Source organism: Notamacropus eugenii, chromosome 1 (assembly GCF_028372415.1).
Source record: "Notamacropus eugenii isolate mMacEug1 chromosome 1, mMacEug1.pri_v2, whole genome shotgun sequence".
NCBI lineage: Eukaryota > Metazoa > Chordata > Mammalia > Diprotodontia > Macropodidae > Notamacropus > Notamacropus eugenii.
The window spans coordinates 530,266,045-530,287,518 of NC_092872.1; the positions used below are offsets into that span (position 1 = coordinate 530,266,045).

The window sequence follows — 21,474 nt, forward strand, 5'->3', positions numbered from 1 at the left end:
ACCATTCTTAATTATACCAGTTCTCTACTTAAGAACCTGCAATAGATTTCTAATGCCCGTTAGATCAGGCATAGGTTCAGTCTGGCTTAGTTCAAGGTCTTATATCAATTGACCCCATTCTATGCATCTAAACTTGTCTCCACCTGTTTCCCACTGGCCCTGAACCTCCATTGTCCTTTCCACATTCAATCATACTGTTCCACTCTGTAATTCCTACCCCACTCCTCTCTGCAGTCCCAAGTTCTGCCATATCCAGCTCAACCTCTATCATGAAGCCTCCCCTGACTAACCTCATCTCATAAAAATTGGCGGGGTTTTTTCAGAAATCTCCACATCAATCATCTGTACCACAGAGTATTGCATTTGACCATGTTCTCTTGTTGCATATGCATACATTTTTAATATTTTTTAAAAATACCTTTTAATGATCTTTTGTTTTTACATCTATTATTTCCCTCCCCCACCTCCAGACTGAATCCTTGGGGCAAAGAAAGATAATTAAGCAAAAACATCCAGTGGAGAAACCTTCTCTAACAACATACATAATATTCTATTCTAATAGTCACCCAACTCTGCCAAGGAGGATGAGATAGGTTTCATTATTGCTTCTCTGGGACTCCCTCTGATTTTTCCATTAATACTTTCTCCGACCTTCTAATGTACATTGTTGTCATCTCATGTATGTATTTCCTATCTCTTTTCCCCAACTAGCGTAAGCTCCATGAGGACAAGAATCAAGTAATATATCCTCCAGAGTGCCTAGGGCAAGTGCTCAAGTTGATATACTGTCTTCAGCTAAACCAGCAGGAGACATACCCAATCTGGGTTAAATCTAGACTGATAAGCTTGCTCTGAATAACCTTATGGCTTTATATCCCTTCTTAAGAGGAGAGCAAGAGCCAGAACATTGGATATAACGTCAGATTTTTTTCAATATATTAATTTTATTGAACATTTTTTTCTTCCTCTTTGTATCTTTCCTTTTTAAATAAGGGATGACTCTCAGGGAGAGAAGGAATGGGATCCAGTGGAAAATGTAGGTGATGTAAAAATAAAAAAAGTCAATAAAATTCCATTTTTAAAAAAAGATCAAGGGTCACCATTTACAACCAGGTCTGCTGTACAGACCCAACTTTACAGAGGATTTATGGGATGGAAACCACAGTCCTTCTGCCCTTGAATATTACCTTCACCCTCACTTGCCTAGGGCAGATTAGTAGTTGCTTCCATCAGCAAGCATTTATTAAGTGCTGTACTTGCTGTATGCCAGACACTGCTCAGCACTCAGTCCTTACCCTCAGTTTACATTCTACTAGGAGAAGACAACAAATCATTGATAAATAAATGCCCCCATAGAAAAATACACTGGTGAGGGTAGGGGAGGGGCATGAACAACAGGGAGAATCAGAATGAGGAAAAACCCCTGGTAGGAGGTGGTGCTTGAGCTAAGTAAATCTTGAAAGGATCTAACGTGGAAGTGAGGAGGAAAAGTATTCCAAGAGCAAGAAGCAGCCAGATCCAAGTTCTGCAGTAAAAGAAACTCTGACCAATCCACTGTTAGGAAATAGAGCTCCCAAGTGATTGGCAGCAGACTTCAGGAAGATTCAGGTTGGCAAGAAAAGTAACTGACATTTGGGGTCTCTTCCCCCCCATTCCCAGAGTGGCAGCTCATTGATCACCTACAGTCACCAATACATGGAGCGGGAGGACTTCGCGGTGGTGGTGCAGCCATTCTTTCAAAACACGATGGTGCCATTTGATAATGTAAGTTGAGTGCTTTTCAGGGGTGGGGAGAGGTAACCCTATTCAGGTGTTATGCCACATGGGATTCTTCCTTCTTCAAAGTGTCCTCTCCTGATTGTGAAGTAGGCATTGGTACAACTTTTTCTGAATTGACTTTCCCAAACCTTTCTGAAGAGTTGGAGATGATGGGAGGGAGGGGGTGCAGTGGAAAATCTTTAGTGGAGGGAGCTACCTAGCCAAACTCTTAGTAGGTCTTGGTTTGAGCTAGATTTAAACCATTACCCAAATGGTTGGTCCCTCTCCAGGTAAAAGTGTAGAAGAATGGGAAGGAAGAGCCCAAGTAGAGTGCAAATGGTCAGCATTCAGACCAACATATCAATAGAAAAACTTCAAAAATGCACATTTACTCTGCTTTATCTAAGCACACATGGGTTGATGGTTAAATTGTTTGGGTAGATCTTTACCAGCTTCAAAGCTTGGACAGGTGAATTGGATAAATGCCCATTGCGCCTTCAAGTATGGAGGCTTCTCTTTCCTGCAAGATAATCCCATTGTGTTTGCTCCCAGAAAGGAAAGCCCGACCTGAGCTTCTTCTCTGTGGATTGTTTCCACTTCTCTGAGAGGGGGCAGGCAGAGATGGCTATAGCCCTCTGGAACAACATGGTATGTAATGGGGGTGGGGAGGGCGGTATGGTCCAGCTTCACTGTGAACAGTTCTTTGTTGAGAATGCTTTCCAGTACTTACAACACCCCCTCTGCCTTGTAGGATCCCTTTCTTTTCAAAAGAATACTTTGACTGGACAGCTAAACTTATTTGTCCTCAAAGGTTTGTTTATTTTAAATACTGTAGTTCCATACTGGCAGCAGAGGCATCTGGGAAGTGTAGTTTTCCCAGGTAGAAGGAATCATTAAAGGATGGAGCTTCTGGAATCCAGGAAACTTTGGAGCTTGGAGGAAAAGGAGAGGCCCCGGGGCTTTTTCTTCCCACCGGATTCCTTCATTTTATGATTTTTCAGTCTCTGCTATCACCTGGGAAAACTACATATCCCAGCAGCCCCTGCTTCTGATACAGGGCTACGATGCATATGTGGCCCAAGTCTACCTTCCTGCAAGGCAAGCTTGAGCATATCCCTGGTAAGATCAATTACTTTCTGTTCTTTCTTTAAACATCCACATTTCAAAACAGCTGAACCAAAGCAGCAAGTTTCCAAGTCCACTCCTTTCTTCCTTTACTTCTCTTCTTACCTTCCTCCTTTTAAAAATTCTTTTTTTAATTCCCCTTCATCCCCTTATTTACCCTCAGCAATCTCTTTTGTTGGCAGAGATATGAAAGTAGAGCTCCACCTTCTCCGTATGATATCATAACATTGTGCTTCTACTGGGCTCTTCTTAATTCTTTGTACCTTCTACTGAGAGGAAAGAAGGAAGTACCATATAAATCACAGAGTATGTGCATAGTGATCTCACATTCTTTTCATCTCATAGAATTTTGTATCTTTTGGGGGGGATTTAGTCTAATTTATATTATTATTTGTCTACATATCTTTTCATCTTTGATTATAAACTCTTTGAGGATAGGGATAATTTTTTAAAAAAATATTTTATGTTCTTCACAGTGTAGTATAATAGATTGAATATTAGTCTTAGAATCAGGAAGGCCTGGGTTGATATTTCACCTTTGACTACCTTATTAGCTATATAACCAAGGGCAAGGCACAACTTCTCTGAGTCTCAAGTTTTATTAACTCTAAAATGGGGATATTTCTGGCATTTAAAGGTTTTTTTTGGCCTTAGTTAATATCCCCAGCATTTAATAACTCTTCTATACTAACTGACTCTTAACAATATGACTCCTACATTCCATTCCTTACTCCCCTGCATGCACTCTGTGGTCTAGCCAAACTGGTCTTCTTACTGTTCTCTTAACAGTGGTTTCCATGTCTTGACGCTGGCCAACCTACATGCTAAGAAGATACTCTCTTGGAATCCCCTATCTTCTTGAAGACTCAGGGGACTTTTCCTGGGCCCCCTAACTGTTTGTGACTACCTATCTAAGGTTATCTTGTATATACATATATATGTATATGTGTGTGTATGTATGTGTATATATATATTTATACACATATATGTGTATGTATGTGTGTGTGTATAGTTTATGTCTCTATATTATATAGCCCATGAAAGCTCTGAAGAGCCCTATCTCAACTCCCAATCCTATTGATAAATCAATTTCCTAAAGTTATTTTGGGTTCTAGAGTTCTCCCCCAGAAGAGAGATTCTCTAATGTCATTGGCTAAAGTCTGTGTGCTCTCCCTTTCCTCAAATATTACCAGTTGAGAATCACTTAGTCAGTCATCCTTAAGTAGCTTTTAGAAAAGGGCATTTATTAATTTACAATAAAGAAAAAAAATTTTTTAACTCTTAAGATTACAAACTGTTGTGTCTGTGAATATAACTGTATCTCCAACAAGTACATACAGATTCATGGAAAAGTAGATTCCAGCTTAGAGAGACCATGTGGCAAAAGGATGACTCACCACACCTTGCTGTTAGAAATCCTTTTCTCCCATTCATGGAGTATTTGAGAATTTCTCTGTAAGTGTAATAAATTTTTGACCATCAGTCCTTGGCTCCCTATGCAGACACTGCCACCAACTGATCTGGGAATGAGGATCAGTTAGAAAGACGGGAAATCCAGAATCTTGTGTGTCCTTTGAAGTTTACCTGCTCTATCCCTGCCTGAAATTGAGGCCTCTCCTCCCCAAGTGGTTCCCTCTCCAGGGATGTGCTGGAAAGCCACACTTGCTTCAACCTCTGGTTGATAATTTATAGATGATACTTGGAGCATGGCCAAGTTTTCTCAGTCAATCCAAACACAATGCTGACTTAATTTAAGTTGACTTAATTTAAGGCCTATGATTGATTGAGACATATTTTCATCTAGTTAAGATATCAAGACTAAAATTCCATGAGGTGGTTTCAACCCCACCCCTACATTCTCCCTCCAGTTTTAGTCATCACGGTCCTAAGAAAATCTACTAGAATGTATTTGGCAAAGATTAAATAATCCTGGCTATCTTTTTAGCAATATACTCTGCATTTTCTTTTTGGATACCTTCCCCAGAGGGGGCCATCTCTAGTCATCCTGATCTGTATCTTGCCGCTGAACCCAGATGACACTGGAAGGAAAAGGGAAGCTTGATGACTTTGCACAGTCCTCCCTCAATTAAATAAATTCACTTACAAGTCACGGTGTTGCCTTCCTGATGTCATGAGAACAGAGAACAAGCCGCAATAACACCTTCCCCAGAACCTCGTCACTAAGAAGTCTTGGGAAAAGATTATGTGGTACATTTCATAACTAAATCCAGTAATTCATATTCTCCCAGACTCCCAAAGACATAATAATACAATTAAACAAGCCTTCCTCAACCACAAAGATACATTGAGTCTCCCCCTCTCAAAAGGAAAGGTAGTTAGGTAGTGGATAGATTGCCAGGTTTGGAGTCAGAAAGACTCCTCTTCATAAATTCAAATACAGACTCAGATACTTACTAGCAGTGTGACCCTGGGCAAGTCACTTTGCCTCAGTTTCCTCAACTGTAAAATGAGCTGGAGAAGGAAATGGCAAACCACTCCAGTATCTTTGCCAAGAAAACCTCAAATAGAGCCACAAAGAGAAAGACATGACTAAAACAACTGAACAACAAACTCAAAGGGAAAGGCTGATCTCTTACATATCTCAAAATTGTTAGTGCATAGATCAAAATGGATACCAAGTAAAAATAGGAAATAGTACACATTTGGGATTACTCCAACTTCATCAGTTTAAACAAGCCATCACCATCAAAAAAATGGGAAGTGAATAAAGGATTATTGACACAGACTATCACTGTTTCCCGGGAGATTTTTAGCAGATAATAAATCAATTACCACAGGGAGGAGATCAAAAGAACCTAGAAAATGCCATTGCCAACAAACATTTATCTCTTTGCCAACTAAAGATATACGACAGCCAAGGGCAACGCTTGAGTAGAATATAGACTTACTTGTTTATAATTATTAATATCAAGAGAGGCATAAAACAATGAGACACATGCCCAGTAGAGATGTTTGCCACTATCATGAAAACTCCCAGCACAAAGTACAAGTTGAAGAACTTCCTTATAGATAGTGACGTCCCACATGTGATCTTGTTTACAGATAAAGATTGTTCTGATTCTAGCAAATCCTAGGCATTGTGAAGCCCACTAAATGAGATCTATAATCACTCAAAGGAGTCCATTCCAAGAAAAACTAAGTGAATGAAGAACTCCTATTGTCCATATTATACCAGTTGGAGCGATAATTCATAGCTCTAATCCATTTATATATAAAATATTGATCATAATTAGTATAATATAATAACAGCTAACATTTGGATAATACTCACTATGTGCCAGGCCCTGTGCTGAGCACTTTAAAATTATTATCTCGTTTGATCCTCTTTTTATTTTCCCTATTTTTTAGATGAGGAAACTGAAGCAAACAGAAGTTAAGTGACTTGTTCAGAATCACATAGCTAATAAGTGTCTAAGGGCAAATTTGAACTCAGTTCTTCGTGACTTTAGACCTGGTGCTCTATCCATTGTTCCACTGAGCTGCCTTAAATACAGGTGCAGATATAGATCCATATCAATATAAATGTATATATACATATATATATGTGTGTGTGTGTGTGCATGTGTGTAGAGAGACACAAAATATATACATGTATACACAAATATATCACATGTGTGTGTATTGAATAGATACTGTGCATGGATGATTAACTGGGACCAGAACTGAATCAGAAGGGGAGAGTAGGATGGATTACGTTTGAGAAATTGCATGGGGCTTTTAATAACCCCAAGCTTCTTCCTAAAACAAAGGCCCATCTTTTTGACATCAACAGCTGATGTCATATGGTTACAAGTCATGGAATATCCTTGACAATGAAAAATTAAAGCTGTGAGTCACCCAAACAACAATGAAGGAAGAGGTGCATGTTAGATGTGAGCAAGCTACAACATGTTTCCAAGGAGAAGCTGGTCAGGGAAAGTGATGTAAAGGATATCGTCAGAGAAATATGCAACCAGAAAATGAGATTGGCCATTCCTGTAATGAAAACAAGGGACAATTACCAGATAACCATCATGCTCCATTTGTGTTCACACAATTTTAAGAGGTGTAGTGGGAGACTTCTAGCATGTCAGAGGACCCCTCCTTCTCCCCAGGGTGAACTGACAGGAGAACATGGATCAGTTGTACAAGATAAGACAGTATGAATGGACTGTTACCTGCATCACTGAAGGGAATACCCATACTGATGAGATTACATATTCCTCAAAGTATAGAAAAGTTCCCTGAGCGTAGAAAAATGAATTGCATGTAGTAAGTATTTAAGCAGTTTGGGGTTTGGTGGGAGTTTTTGGTATGTGTGTGTGGTGTTTTGTTTTTTTTTAAATGAATGAGAAAGTGATGGAATGACTGGACTGAGGACTTCAAAAATATTTGATTCATGGTCAGCAATTGTGTGACTTCATGGACATTCTTATCTTAGTTTCTTCATCTTCGTTGCTTTATCTATTCTATTCCAATTATATAGCGCTATCTCCTATTTTTCATAAGGCAGATGATAACCCCTTATGTTCTCAAATGGAAAAATAAAATGTCTTCCTTGTCCAAAGCCTTCCTTTCATCTGGCCTAAGTGGTAAGCTGATTCTTTCACCTGTTGCGTACATCCCATCATCTTCTCCCATAGTACCTAAGCAGTCTGCAATCTTCTCTTCCCCTTTTTGTATTTTTTGAGTCTCAAGGAGAGCAATGATGCATGCCAGACATTATTGTATCCCCACATCTGTCAGCTCTGTGCTTCTGTCTCTTAGTTTGCCTTGCTGACTCATAACACAGGCTTTCTCTTTAGCTTTGCAATTGTGCCTTCTCCATCTGCCTTTTCATGTGTGAATAAAACATCCACAGTCTGACATCAGCTGCAGCCCAAGAGCAGAAAAGGAAAATGACACAGGAGAATGAATGGCAGGGTCTCTGTACTCTCAGCTCAGCTCAGCTACTAAGAGGGGATTGTGGCCAAGGGCGAGAATTATTTCAGGCTGCCTTGATGGTGTTACCACAAAAGTCAGCCTGCCCTGCACTCTTTTATCCAATTATTTCTTCCAAGGGCTGCTGTGATGTCATTTAAACATCATCCCACTTAGCAGAATGACGCCACTCTTTCAGCCCTGGAAGCCAAATTACTGTCAGGATATCTCTGAGTCACCAACAATTTATTTTATCACCAGCAGTTTCATAGTCCAGGCCACTAGGTACTTAGCTTTGTACCCCTAATCTGTTTTGGATGATCATTTCTGCTTCAACAACTAATTTGTCTTCTTTCCTTTAAAGATGCTTTACCCTAGTTTGTTCTTCCTTTCCTTCTCTTGGGAACTTAGGGAAATTAAAAGATTCAAGTACCAGAACCAGAAACACTTTTTTTTCTTCTCCTCCTTTTTTTCTCCCTCATTATCTTTCCTGCTCTTTTCCCATCATTCATTGTTTTTTGGGGAAAGATTACATTGGTACTTTTAAAAATAATATTTTATTTCCTCCCCCCAATTACATGTAAAAACAAATTTTAACATTCATCTTTTAAAATTTTGAGTTCCAAATTCTACCTCTTCCTCCACTCCCTCCCTACTCTCTGTGATGGTAAGCAGTCTGGTATAGGTTATACATGTGCAAATCATTACATTGGAACTTTAAAAAAGTTAACAATGTTATCATTTCCAATACCAGTTTCTCCCTCCCCCAGAATAAACTCTTATCTCATAGCAAAGATGTGTACTTAAGAAAAATAAACTGCAACACTCTCTATATCTGGCAGCCTATGCCTCATTCTTCACTAGGAGTCCACCACTGACTCCGAGTCAGGGGAATAACTTCAAACCGTGGTTCCAATGCTCTTACTAACCTCTGTGGGCCTCACTTTTCTAATCTGTAAAGTGAGGAGGTTGGAGTGTATATATGATCCTTTAGCCAATCTCTTTTCTAAGGAACTGTATTTCATCATTAGTTGTCTAGAGTCTCTACTGGTCCTTGCTCAGTCATTCATTCTCTCCTCATCTTCTATAGGATTTAGAGCAAAAACCTTAGGGATCATCTATTCTGAACTTCTCATACTACACCTTATCCATAAAGGTTAAATAATTTGTGTAAGGAATTTACCAGGAGTTTTACTTCCCATCTCTGGTTTTTCAACTCCTCTTTTGAGATTTGTCATCACAGTAATACTTGACTGTAAAGAGCACTTAACATACATTATCACCTTCAGTCCTCACCACAACCCTTTGAGGTAAGCCACAGATATTCCAAGTGTGAGTGAAACAGTCCTGGATATTTACTTCCTTGACTGGACAGCAACAACCAGCTCTAACAATCACCCTGCCTCAGAACCATATTTATTCCTTCATGCACAGGGAGAAGGAATTGGTGGTGTAGCATACTGGACTTGGAGTCAGGAAATCCGGACTCTTTCTTGGCTCTGAAATTTACTCGCTATGTGACCACGGGCACTTTGTTTAATCTCCTAGTTCTCATCTAGAAAACAGATGTAATAATCCTGGCATTTTCACCTCACTGGGCTTAGAGATGGGCAGGGAAGCTCTTAGTAAACTTTAAACCATTAGCAAATGTGACTTCTTACATTATTCCCTAGCCCTAGGCCATCAAGGATGCTGTACTACTGGGCTAGGACGTAGCCTTTCTTTTGCCAGGAGACAATGTTCCTCCTCCACATTGTCCTACTTTTGGAAAAGAAGATAAAGCTGAATGTTTTCATTCTAGATCTTCCCAGAGATAAAATGATAGAATTTTACAAACTACTTAGTGTTCTCTCCTTGCTTATATTTCACCCCACCCCCACCCTGCCAAATGCCATATGCTTCATTTTTTTATTTTCTTTTTTATTTATTATGACATTTTGAGTTCCAAGCTGTTTCCCTCCTTTCCTCCCAACTCCACATTAAAGAAGTCCAACATTGGATATAGATATATATGGAACCATAAAATACATACTTTCATATATCAGTTCTTTCTCTGGAAATGGATAGCACGTTCCTTCATAGGTCCTTTGTAGCTGATATGAATGATCATATTACTCAGAATGGCTTAGTCTTAACAATATTGCTGTTACTATATACAACATTCTCTTGATTATGTTTGTTTCACCTTGCATTATTTCATGCAAGTCTTTCCATGTTTTTCTAAAACCAACCTGCTTGTCATTTCTTATAGCACAGTATATTCCATTATAATTAAATACCACAGCTTATTCAGCCATTCCTCAATGATTGAGGTGTCCTCTCATTTTTAATTCTTTGCCACATTAAAGAGGACTGCTATAAACATTTTAGGACGTATATGTTCTTTTCTTTTTTTCCTGATCACCTCAGGAAACAGACCTAATAGTGGTATGCTAAGTCAAAGTAGTATTGCTAAGAGGAGAAGACCTCTCCAAAATGGATCACAGTTCTATCACGTGTACAGTGACCCAGTTTTTCCACATCCCCTCCAGCATGTCATTTTCTCTTCTATCATTTTAGCCAACCTGATAGGTATGAAATATCTCAGGGCTGTTTTAATACGCATTCCTCTAATCAATAATGATTTAGAGCATTTTCATATGTCTATATATAGTTTTGATTTCTTCCTCCAAAAATTCCCTGTTAATATCCTTTGGCCATTTGTCAAGTGGGTAATGACTCATATTCTTATAAATTTGACAACATTCTCTAGATATTTAAGACATGAGGCATTTTTCAGAGCTATAAAATCCTACCCACCCCCCTCCATTTTCTTCTTTCTTTCTAATCTTGGCTACGTTGGTTTTATTTATATGAAAACTTTGTAGTTTAATATAATGAAAATTATCTATTTTATATCCCACAATGCTTTCTATCTCTTGTTTATCCATAAATTCATCTCTTTTCCATCAATCTTATAGGTAATATGTTCCATGCTCCTCTAATTAACTTATGATATTTCCCTTTATGTCAAGGTCATAAATTTATTTTGACCTAAACATGGCAAATGGTGTCAGTAAGATATTGGTCTATGCCTAGTTTCTGTCATATTGCAGATTAGGGCTTGATTTATTGCTTTCTTGGTTATCTAGACTTAGGAAAGTGATGGAGAAAAGGTTAGTAATGCATATTCAACTTAAAAGTATATGATATATATATTTTTTTCTAAAGACCTGATTCTTAAGCATTTATCAGCACCCTGCTGCTGTCCTTATGCTATTCCCACTGGGCACAGTATCCCTGCTGCTTGAATCATTCACCAGTTCCCAGGCCTACTCCTCTCTATGGCTCAGTTACCAGCTACCAGGCTGATTCTGTCTTGAATTCAAAGTTGGCTCTCTTCTCTACTGCCAATAGAGAATCTACTTCCTGCTCTGCCCTGCCCTGCCAACAAACTCAATTCATTTTCTGTGTTTCTCTCTCTCTCTTTCTCTCTCTGTCTATCTCACACACACACACACACACACACACACACACACACACACACACACACACACACTCACACACCACTGCTGGATACAGCATCTTATTTTGGGAGAGTACCTCCACTTAAAGACTCTATGGTCACTGAAGCAGGGGAGGCAAGAGGATCCCTCTCCCCCTTCCCCTCATTGCTTCCCTCTGGCAAAGGTCATACTCCACAAAGCTCAACTGACTCTAGGGCTGGCAAGCTTAGTTTCTTTAAAGGTCACCATGGAACATGACCAGTCAGCCAAAGCTTCCCTTCCAGTTCCATCAGGGAGATGTCTTTATAATTCAGAAAGTAAGAACATAGTATAAACATATCTTTGCACTCTATATAAAACATTAATACTTCATTAGCTTTGTTGCCAGCCCCTTACTTTCTATAACTGTATCCTGGTTGGGGGAGGGGGTTAGGAAAATTCTCCCACACACTTACAATAAGATGAAATTTAATCTAGATCAATGTAGAATCCCATATGCTTGGGTTTTAAAAAAAAATCAATTGTATTAAATACAAGAGGGAGGAGATGTAGCTAGAGGGGGTCATGCTAGGTGGTGCAGTGGATACAGTGTTGGGTCATGAAGTCGGGAAGGCTCATCTTTCTGAGTTCAAATCTAGCCTGAGACACTTACTAGCTATGTGACCCTAGGTAAGCCATTTAACCCTGTTTACCTTAGTTTCCTCATCTGTAAAATGAGCTGGAGAAGAAAATGGCAAACCACTCCAGTATCTTTGCCAAGAAAATCCCAAACGGGGTCACAAAGAGTCAGATGTGACTGAAAAATGATTGAACAACAACAAACAGTTAATATTATTTTTAAAAAGGAAAAGAAAAGGATCTGAGACTTTAGGGGATTATAAAGTATGATGTATGGCTGCCAAAAACACTAACAAGGCCTTAAGGCTCCATTAAGAGAAATTATTGTTGTTGTTTGTCTTAAGAGAAATGGAATGTCCAAAAAGAAAGGGAAGGGGGATGGTCCCATTGAACACTGCCCTGATCAGATCAGAGCTGGGGTCAGTCCTAGTCTCAAGTCTTTGAGGACACTGCCAACCTAGACTGGATCTAATGGAAAGTGACCAGGGACCAGGACAATGGGAGAACAGGAGGCCATTCCATCCCAAAAACTGGATGAAAAAAGTGGGAAAGATTAACCTGGAGGAAAGAAGACCTGGGGGCGGAGTGGGGGGAAGACATGAAAGCCCCTTCTTTCACGTATTTGAAAGGCTGTAATTTAGTCTGTTTTTGGTTTAAAGTAAGAAAAATTCATTAACAATTAGAACCATCCAGAAGAAGCAGCAGCTCACTCAGGAGGTAACAAGGTCCCCTTCACTGGAGATGCTCAAGTGGAGCCTGTTTGATCAGTTGTTGGGGATCTTGTCAAAAAAGTTTCAGGGTTAAGGTAGGGGGTGAACTACATGACCTCTAAAGTTTCTTCCAACTCTGAGAATCTATGTAGGGAAAAAATAATACGAGACTTGCCCTGAAATGTCTACTTCAGCTGGATTTGAGAAAGGGTAAATGAAAATAACAGATGGAAAAAGTGCTTTGAAAAAGGTTTTTTTAAGGATCACACACATATTTATAAAGTATGATCGTTAACTTCCTTAGTCCTTCACTGGAAGTGGTTATCTAAGACTGAATACTTCAAGGTGATAAGGAGCTGTTAACTCCCATTTCAAAGAGGGAGAAACTAAAGTGCGTCAAAGTTCATCAGAATAGTCGTTCCATTGCAATAATCAGCCTCAGCAATATTAATTTAAGCTCTATAGTCCTAGCTAGTTCATGGTCCCTCTTAATGCTTTCCCCCATTCTCCAACTCCTTCTCCCACTGCCTTGAGGCCATCTCTATAATAATAACCACTCACTTTTAAAATTTAAATTTTATTGATATCTTTTACATTACCATCATTTCAGATTATAGCTTTCTTCTCACCCACACCATCAAACAATCTCTTGTAATGAAAAAGGAAGAGAAAAGAAAAACAATTTAGCAAAACTCCCCCACACATCAACCAAGTCTGACAGCATGGGAACTGTTCCACAGCCCCCACATCTGCAAATACAGGGGGGAGTTGCATTTTCTCATTTCTTCTTTGAAAACAGAATTGGTCATTGTAATTACCCAGCATTCAATTTCATCATTTTCATTGTTGGGTTGTTTTGTTTAATTGTATATAGTTCCGTGATTCTGCTTGCTTCCCTCTGCATCAGTTTATAGAAGACTTCTCTGAATTCTTCATATTTATCATTTTTTAGAGTTTAGCAGTATGCCATTACATTCATGTGTCAAATGGATAGTCAACTGATTTGTTCTCAGGTCATTACACACAAATTAAAATGCTACTGTGGATATTTTGATAGCTCACACACTTTATATAACATTTTTCTTGCAACAGTCCTATGAGGCAGTTCATGCCAGTGTGATTGTTTCCATTTTGCAGATAAGGACATTGAGACCTAGAGAGAATACATGATTTCCTTATGGTCACACAGTTACTTAGTGAGAGAACCAGGTTTTGAACACGTCTTCTGTTCCAAGACCAGTCCCCCATACCCTTTGACCCATAGGAGAAAAATCTGCTTCTCTTTGAGAGGGTCCAAACAAAACAGGGCACTGACTTTTATTCCTCCCCCACCACACAAAAATGACTCCTCACACTTAGTTTTATTTTCATGCAGGAATGATTTGGAGTTAATGGACTGGTTTCCAAGAACTCTCTCAAAATATGAGTTTGAGTGCTATATTGAGTCCCCAAGTGCTTCTCCCGTTGGTGAGGGTTAGTGCCACTCTATCATCTTCTTCTCATCGTATCAGAGGCAGAAGAAAGTATGTGTGGCAGACCCACCTACACTTTTCCTCTGAGTCAGGCAGCTTTGGGGGTAAGTGGAGTCAGTAGGATCAATTTTCTTTGTGCTCTGTTTCAGCTGGAACCAGTAGGCCAGAAGCAGACCTATAACAACTTTACGTACAGCCGGACAAGAGTCAAGTGTCCAACCTCTGTAAGTAAAAGTCCGTCCAGCTCTCATTTCCCTCTTCCTCCCCTCGCCTGCCTCTCCCCCACCACATCCCACCTCCCTGTGTATAACATCATCTTTCTTTACTCTCTGTCCAGTGGGGAAGGGCTTTCAGTTCCAAGTGTCCAAAGGTTCTTTGGTTAGACTCTTGATAAACTTTAATCCAGCCCTTCTTAACCTGGGTCCAGAAACTTAAAAAATTTTTTTATTAACTGTATCATATAATAATCAGTTGTCTTTGTAATCCCATGTGTTTTATTTTGTTCATTTTAAAACATTATTCTGTGAAGAGGTCTATAGGTTTCCCTAGACTGCCAAAGGAATCCTCTTCTCAAAAAATAAAAGGTTAAGACTCCCTGTTACAGGCTGCCCCTCATATCCCTAGCACCTATATGCCAGGCTTCATGTCAAGGCCTGACACATAAATGTTTGTTGATTGAATGATGGGTCTAGCATGAGCAAAGTCCTCACCTGGAGCTGCTACTTTCAAACTGAGAGGTTTCAGTAGCTATGTGGAATTTCAGAGTTGAAGAAATAGTAGCAGAGGGGCATGGACCAGCATAAGACATAAATAACACCCCTTTGACTGAGATCCCTTGAAATAACCCACGTCGTAGCACCTTCACTGTCGGCATGTTCCACTTTCCCCATTAGAGTCTTTGTTTCCCCATGATTTCAGGGGAGAGAGTCAAGAAGTGGCAATTATTTTAATACACTTTAAAAGGAGAGTCTGGTTGGGAAGTACTTAGAGATTCCAAGGCAAAGAGGTTTGTTACTAATAATCTGATGGGTGAGGGGAGGAAAAGAGAGAGAAAATAAAAAATGCCCTTCCCCCCAGTTCTTAATGCTACTTTCTGCAGTCCTGGGAAGAGAGAAGATTAAATATAAGGAACCCAGCCAGACTAGGATTTATGATAGGATCATAGATCAAAGCTAGGAGGGTCCTTAGACATCATCTAATCTAATCTTCTCATTTTATTGCTGAGGAAACTGACACAGACTGAGAAGTGACTTGCTCAGTCACACAACTAGTGAGTGTCTGAATCAGAACTTGAACTCAGGTCCTCCTGATTCCAAGTCCAGCATTCTATCCACTATACCATCCTGCTGTCCCTGAGCTATCACACATACACACACACATACACACACACACACACACACACACACACAGAGTCTCATACCATACCCCAACCCAACCATTACCACCATGTCCACCCCTGGAAGCCCTCCTCATTCCCAACCTTGGCGGACCAGCTGTTTTTTCTTGCTAAAAGCCTAAAGGAGGGACTCAGTTTACTTATCTGTGAAATAAGGAGATTAGACTACATGTTCTCTAAGGTCCCTATCAGCTCAGTCAATGATCCTATCCTAAGTGGGAGAGATAAGGCCATAAGGAGACAGGGCCTACTTACCTCTCTTCTCTCCTCCAAGGAGATTAGAAATGAACTGAGTCATGGCCACCCCCTCAAGGGGAAAAAAGCACATGATAGCTACTGAAACTTCTTGGGGTCACAGGATGAAAAGGCCAAGCTTCCTGTAGTTTAACTGAGGCATTTGGAAAGAAGTGTTACACAGAAGAAATGCTAGTGGACCCTCATGAACCACTAACTGCTTCAAGGAGCAGTGAATGGTCACCAGTAAAGGCAGCCTCTAAGCGGTGTCCAGGGATGCGCAGCTGGAATTCTGCCCTCCTCCTGGCTTGATTATCCTCTTATTTTATCCTCTTTCCCCTCTTCTTTCCCCTTCTCCCCTGATTTGACTTTGGGCAAGTCACTTGACCTCACTAGGCCTCAGCTGCCTCATCTGTAAAATGAGGTTGGCTTCTGAAGTCCGTTCCAATTCTAAATCCTATGATTCTGCCACCCTTACTCTTTTCCAGCCAAACAAGTGAATGCTCCAGAGCAGGCAGATAACTGGTGATCAGTCCTTTTACTTCTTAAATGTTTAGGGCACAGGGTCAAAAGGAGAGTTATGTACATAAGAGTAAGAAGGCCACCTCCATTTCCAATCTCCTCCTATCTTCAGGTTCTTTATTCCCCGTTTTATAACATTTCAATCCAACATTTATTAAGCATTTACTATTCCAGCTGAGCTGTATCATCCATCTTCTGTAGCCCACTCTGACCCTTGGGCAAGAATGAATGAATGAATGAATGAATGAATGAATGAAAAAAAATCCACTTATTAAGCATGCCTGCTGTACAAAGCATTGTGCTAAATGCTAGAGATACAAATAGAAAAACCAGACAAAATCACCAATCTCAAAGAGCAGGGAGACAACACAAGTATGAGATTTGGACTGTAGGACTGATGTCTTTCTGGCTGATGAAACCATATTGGTTTCTGGTGTTAAACTGCTTAATGGTACTAGGATGTTTTCTGAGTGTTCAATAGCCGTGACTGCTGAGGGGACAAGGGTTGTACCATCTTCAGAGGCTAGAGATTCAACCTCTTGCCAGGTCAAAATCAGGGTCAGTGGTCAGGAGTGTAGGATGCTGCTGTTCATGGGACTTGGGGGTGGGAGATAGTGGGTCAGAGCCCAAGGCTATCTCCACCTGAGTCTAATAGAGAAGGTGTTGGTCAAGGGGATGGTAGGTATTTGGCCTGCCTGACCTATGCCGTTCCCTGTCTCTCCCTCAGGACTTGCTGCTCCAATTAAGTCAGCTTGCTTGCCCCTTTCTTTATATGTTCCTGTTCTCTCCCCCGGGTAGATTATAAGCTCTTTAAAGGGAAGGACTTTTCTTTTTGCTTTTCTAGGCTCAGTGTTTTTAACTCAGTGCCTGGCACAGAGTAAGATCTCAATAAATGCTTTTTGATTGAACAAATGTTAATCGATTGATTGATAGCTATTCTTGTGAACTCCTAATCCTCTTAACCCTGCTATATGCTCATTTCACAGGACAACCCCTACTTCTATACCCTGAGGAATAGTAGGCTGCTTCAACAGGAAACTGACAAGTCCTCCAGAGTACCCTACTGGGCCGTGCTGCTGGCTGCTGTCGGCAGCTTCGTGGTTGGTGTGGTGCTGGTGCTGGTGCTGGTGTGGAGGACCAGGAAACGGGAGGGAAGAGCGCCTGTCAACCTCGCCTCTACAGTCTTTTAAGCATCAGCTCCTACTGAAGCTATCTCACGTCAAACTCCTCCCCCAAAGGCACCCCCCAAGGTTCTCTCTACCTCAGCCATCCCTTGCCAACATACAGATAATTAATTTCAATGTCTGGTGATCACTGGAATCTTCAGGGAGCAACACCAACATTCTGGAGCTAGGACTCCTGAAATCACTACTTTCCAAGCCATTTTAAATCAAAGACTAAATTTTTTTTTTAAATAAAGGCAAAAAGAACCTCCCTACTCTTGGATTAGCCTGGTTCAGAGCTGTGAATCTAGTAAGCACCTTTCTATGTGCCAAGAATTGTGCTAAGTGCTAGGGATATAAATAAAAATGCAAAATAGTTCCTGACCTCAAGGAATTTAAATTTTAGTAAATACTTACATTTAGTAAATGTAAATAAAGCTTACATTTTAGTAACTTACACATATAAAGGAGTGACAACCAAGGAAGAGATCTGAGAATTCCGGGGAACAATAGTGGAGTCAATTGACATGCCCTCTCAAGGAGCTATGGTAGTGTTCATTTGACAATTATTCCCAAAACAAGAGGTACAAAGCAGGAGAGGTGGGAAGGGTGGAGTTAGAGAAGTCACAATGGGCAGATGGCTGGGATCGTTGGTTGGATGGGATGTGGGTTGGCAGCCGGTTGACTCAAGAATCAAGACAGCATGGCTCCAGGGTGGTAGTCACAAAGCTGAGCAGACTGTTACTCAAGGATTGAGCTCAGGAGTTCCAGTGGTTGAGGTAGCAATGGTTAGATAGAAGATCAGGAAGAGGGCTGGGATGTGCTTCTGGCTGAAGAATACTTCCCATGTGACATGGGAAGCTCCCAATTGGCTTTCAGGCCAACAAATCAGGGGTTTCCCTGGATGCCTCTAGGACACAAAAATGACATGTCTACACACACAGCTTCCAAGCAAAATATCTTTAGCCTAAATTGAGGTCCACTCATATTAACCCTAGCTGGGAATAACTAGAACCCCTAAGTTGGGGGTAAGAGGTAGGACTTTATGGTACCCCAATGCCAGGAGAGATCTCAGCTCAGACATCTCATTTCTCACTTCGTTGCACTCCCTTGGGATTTCTCTGACTTCACCATGCCCCAGAAAGCTGATTATTGGAATGACTTCATCATCCTGCAAGATCTCATCAACCCTGGGACTCTACCTCATCCCTACCTTCTGTCTCTCTGACTAGAGAGTGGGGTCATGAAACTCTAAACCTCCATTGAAGGAGAGATCTCAGCTCCACATCTCCTCATTTCATTTCTACCCTGGTTCCACTCTATTGGAACTTCTCTAACTGACTTGCCCACCATGAGTCCAGTATTCCTCCCTCCTTTTCAGCCTCCTTTTATGTTTTGCCTTTCCCCATTAGATGGTGAGCTCCTTGAGGAGGGACTCTTTTCTTTTTTTATATTTGTATCCTCAGCACTTGGATAGTGATGACTGTAGGGTAGTCTCTAAACAGGGAAGGAGCCAGTTTGGTTCCTATTAGCCAGCACTGCCTTTTGAAGGCTGTGGGGTCCAAATTTTAAATCCTGAGAAAGCCTGTGTTATCACTGAGTCTGGCTGGGGGAAATCTGAAGAATCCTCCACCCTCTCTCAAAAAGCCTAGACTTTTCACGATGAACCTTAGAGTCTAGGGTCTGACAAGAATTTAAATGCACAAATAAATAGAAAAGCAGCCCAAACTATAGGAGGTTACTTTAGTAAAGAGTCCTTCCCAGCCAGAGTTCTGCACTCAAGGCCCTGCTCCAAAAGCAACTGTGTTTGGGAGGCAATAGCAGGATTGTGTTGATAAATGTTTAACCATAACCTATTTTGGGGAGGGGAGGAAGAGGAAGGGGAAAGTGCAAACAGTACTCTTTCAAGTTTAATCTGAATTATCAACATTTTCTATCACTTCCGTAAGTTTAGACAATCAAAAAAAAAGCCACAATAAATCAAATCCTGATTTGTAGCCTTTGCCCATTTTGAAAGTGTAAATGCTCACTATGAAAAATTAAACCATCAGCTCCTGTGAGCTGGCTCCAGTATATCTCTAACTTAGAGTTAGAGGAGACCTGGGCTGGAATTCACATTTCCAATACTGAGTAACTGTGGGACCCTGAAGAAGAGTGTGTGTCTAGGCTCTGCCATGCTCTACCTTGCGTAACCTTGAGAAGGTCATGTAGCATCTCTTGGCCTCAGTGTCCTCATTTGTTAAAAAAAAATGAGATTGAACTAAATGACCTTCAGGTCCTTCCTAATTCCAAATTTATGAATTTTAGCCAGTTATTTTGCTTCTTCGGCTTTGATTTCTTCATTTGAAAAACTGGAATATTCCTATTTCCCTACTTGGCAGAGTTGTTATAAAGAAAGTATTCCCGCACAAAGTGTTATATAAATATAAGTTGTTGTTGTTGTTATCTCTTAAATTATCACTGCCAGGAAAGGGGAATGAAGGAACTGAAGGGAAAATGCAGAATACTATCCAAATAAAATCACGAATAAAAATCAATAATAGCATTTGTTTAGCAATTTAAGGTTTGCACAAAACTCTATCTGTGTTAACTCATTTGATCCTCACAACAGCTTTGTGAGGTAAATCCTTTATTATCTCCGTTTTTACAGGAGGAAACTGAGGCAGAAGGCGTTTAGGTGACTTACCCAAAGTCACACAAGCTAGTAAGTGTCTGAGGCCAGATTTGAATTCAGGTCTTCCTGACTCCACAGACAATGCCTCTTCCACGGTACCATATTACATTTCTCCAATAATTCTGAAGAGCTGGGATTTCCTTATTGTAGGTACATTCTTCACTAACGCAGAACAGAACTCCTCCACTCTTTTCAAAAAATCATTGCTTGGTATCATCTCTCTGGTGGCTATAACATACCTTTATAATTTAGCTAGTGCCATCTTTGAATAATGGACGAAAAGTCCACTGCCCAGTTTACAGCAGAAGCTTTTTCAGATTGGTAGGACCTGTATTGGCACAGTCTTTCTGAGTCCACAGTCATCTTTACATACTAGGCTTGAAAAAACTGCAGGAGCCTCACCTGTATAGTAGGCCATGTGGTAAGGTACATGGAATGTTGACCTTCGAATCAAATCCTGCCAGGAAAGAACAGGCAGATCCTAGTAAGTTGGAAAGAATTTGAGTACATCAAAAGTCTTCCAAACTCAGAGTGCCATGACCAATCTTGACTGATGGTCCATGGCTCCCACCTCTCATCAAAGAGATGATTGAGAGATCATTGCTGTGGAATAAGACGTAACATTGTTACATATGGCCCATGGGATGATTTCTTTTACTTGACTTTATAAAGAAGGGACCTATTGGGATGGGGTAGGAGGAGGAAGGGAGTCATTAGGAAGTAATGGAATGTTTTAAAAAAGAACATGAATAAAACAATTTGGTATAGTAGAAAGAGCAGCAACTCTGTAGTCAGAGGTCCATAGTTCAAATCCTACCTGTGATACTTATTACCTGTATGACACTGGTCGAGTCACTTAATCTCTGGGCCTCATTTCTCTCTTCTGCAAACTAGCTGGCCTCTAGTCTTTAAACTAGCTGGTCTCTAGGGTTTCTTTCAGCTCTAGAGCTAGTATTCTAAAAAGGTTTGATTTTTCCTCTTATTTTTTAAAAATTGTGAACTTAACATACAGGAATACCATGGGTCCATCACTTCTCTGTCTGGAGGTGGGTAACATGCTTCATCATAGGTTCTCTGAAGTTATGACTGGTCATTGTTATCAGAATTCTTAAGTCTTCCAGCGTTGAAGTTTTTTCTTTCTAGGATACCTTCTTGCTGTCTTTCTCTCTAAGATCTTATATGCATTTGGAAAAAAAAATGAAAGGAAAGCTTTGGGTAGAAGCCAACTATAATATAAGTATACATATATATATATATGGATATATAGGTATAGATAGATAGATAGATAGATAGATAGATAGATAGATTTTCATCTAAGACCAGACCAAAGTTCAAAAGTTTGTTGATAGTGCAGCCATAGAGTGATGAATTTTTGACCACATTTCTAAAGACTATTC

At 40.3% G+C, this 21,474-nt stretch overlaps 1 protein-coding gene and 1 long non-coding RNA gene across 5 annotated transcripts in view; one reads left to right on the forward strand and one right to left on the reverse strand.

Annotated features, from left to right (window-relative positions):
* PLB1 (phospholipase B1) overlaps window positions 1-17,787 on the forward strand; it is a 227,650-nt gene extending 209,863 nt beyond the window's left edge. For 3 of the 4 annotated variants that reach the window (XM_072634072.1, XM_072634074.1, XM_072634075.1), the window contains 4 exons: window positions 1,660-1,764; window positions 2,311-2,406; window positions 14,238-14,312; window positions 17,227-17,787. In XM_072634072.1, the coding sequence (XP_072490173.1) occupies window positions 1,660-1,764; window positions 2,311-2,406; window positions 14,238-14,312; window positions 17,227-17,430 (480 nt within the window). In that variant the 3' untranslated portion in view covers window positions 17,431-17,787. The remainder of the gene's footprint in view (window positions 1-1,659; window positions 1,765-2,310; window positions 2,407-14,237; window positions 14,313-17,226) is intronic. The other variant, XM_072634073.1, reaches the window with a different exon arrangement.
* Window positions 16,238-21,474, reverse strand: part of LOC140520237 (uncharacterized) — a 67,873-nt gene continuing 62,636 nt past the window's right edge. The window contains exons 2-3 of the long non-coding RNA XR_011972435.1: window positions 20,480-20,534; window positions 16,238-18,313 (exon numbers count right to left, since the gene is read on the reverse strand). This is a non-coding gene — a long non-coding RNA (uncharacterized lncRNA). The remainder of the gene's footprint in view (window positions 18,314-20,479; window positions 20,535-21,474) is intronic.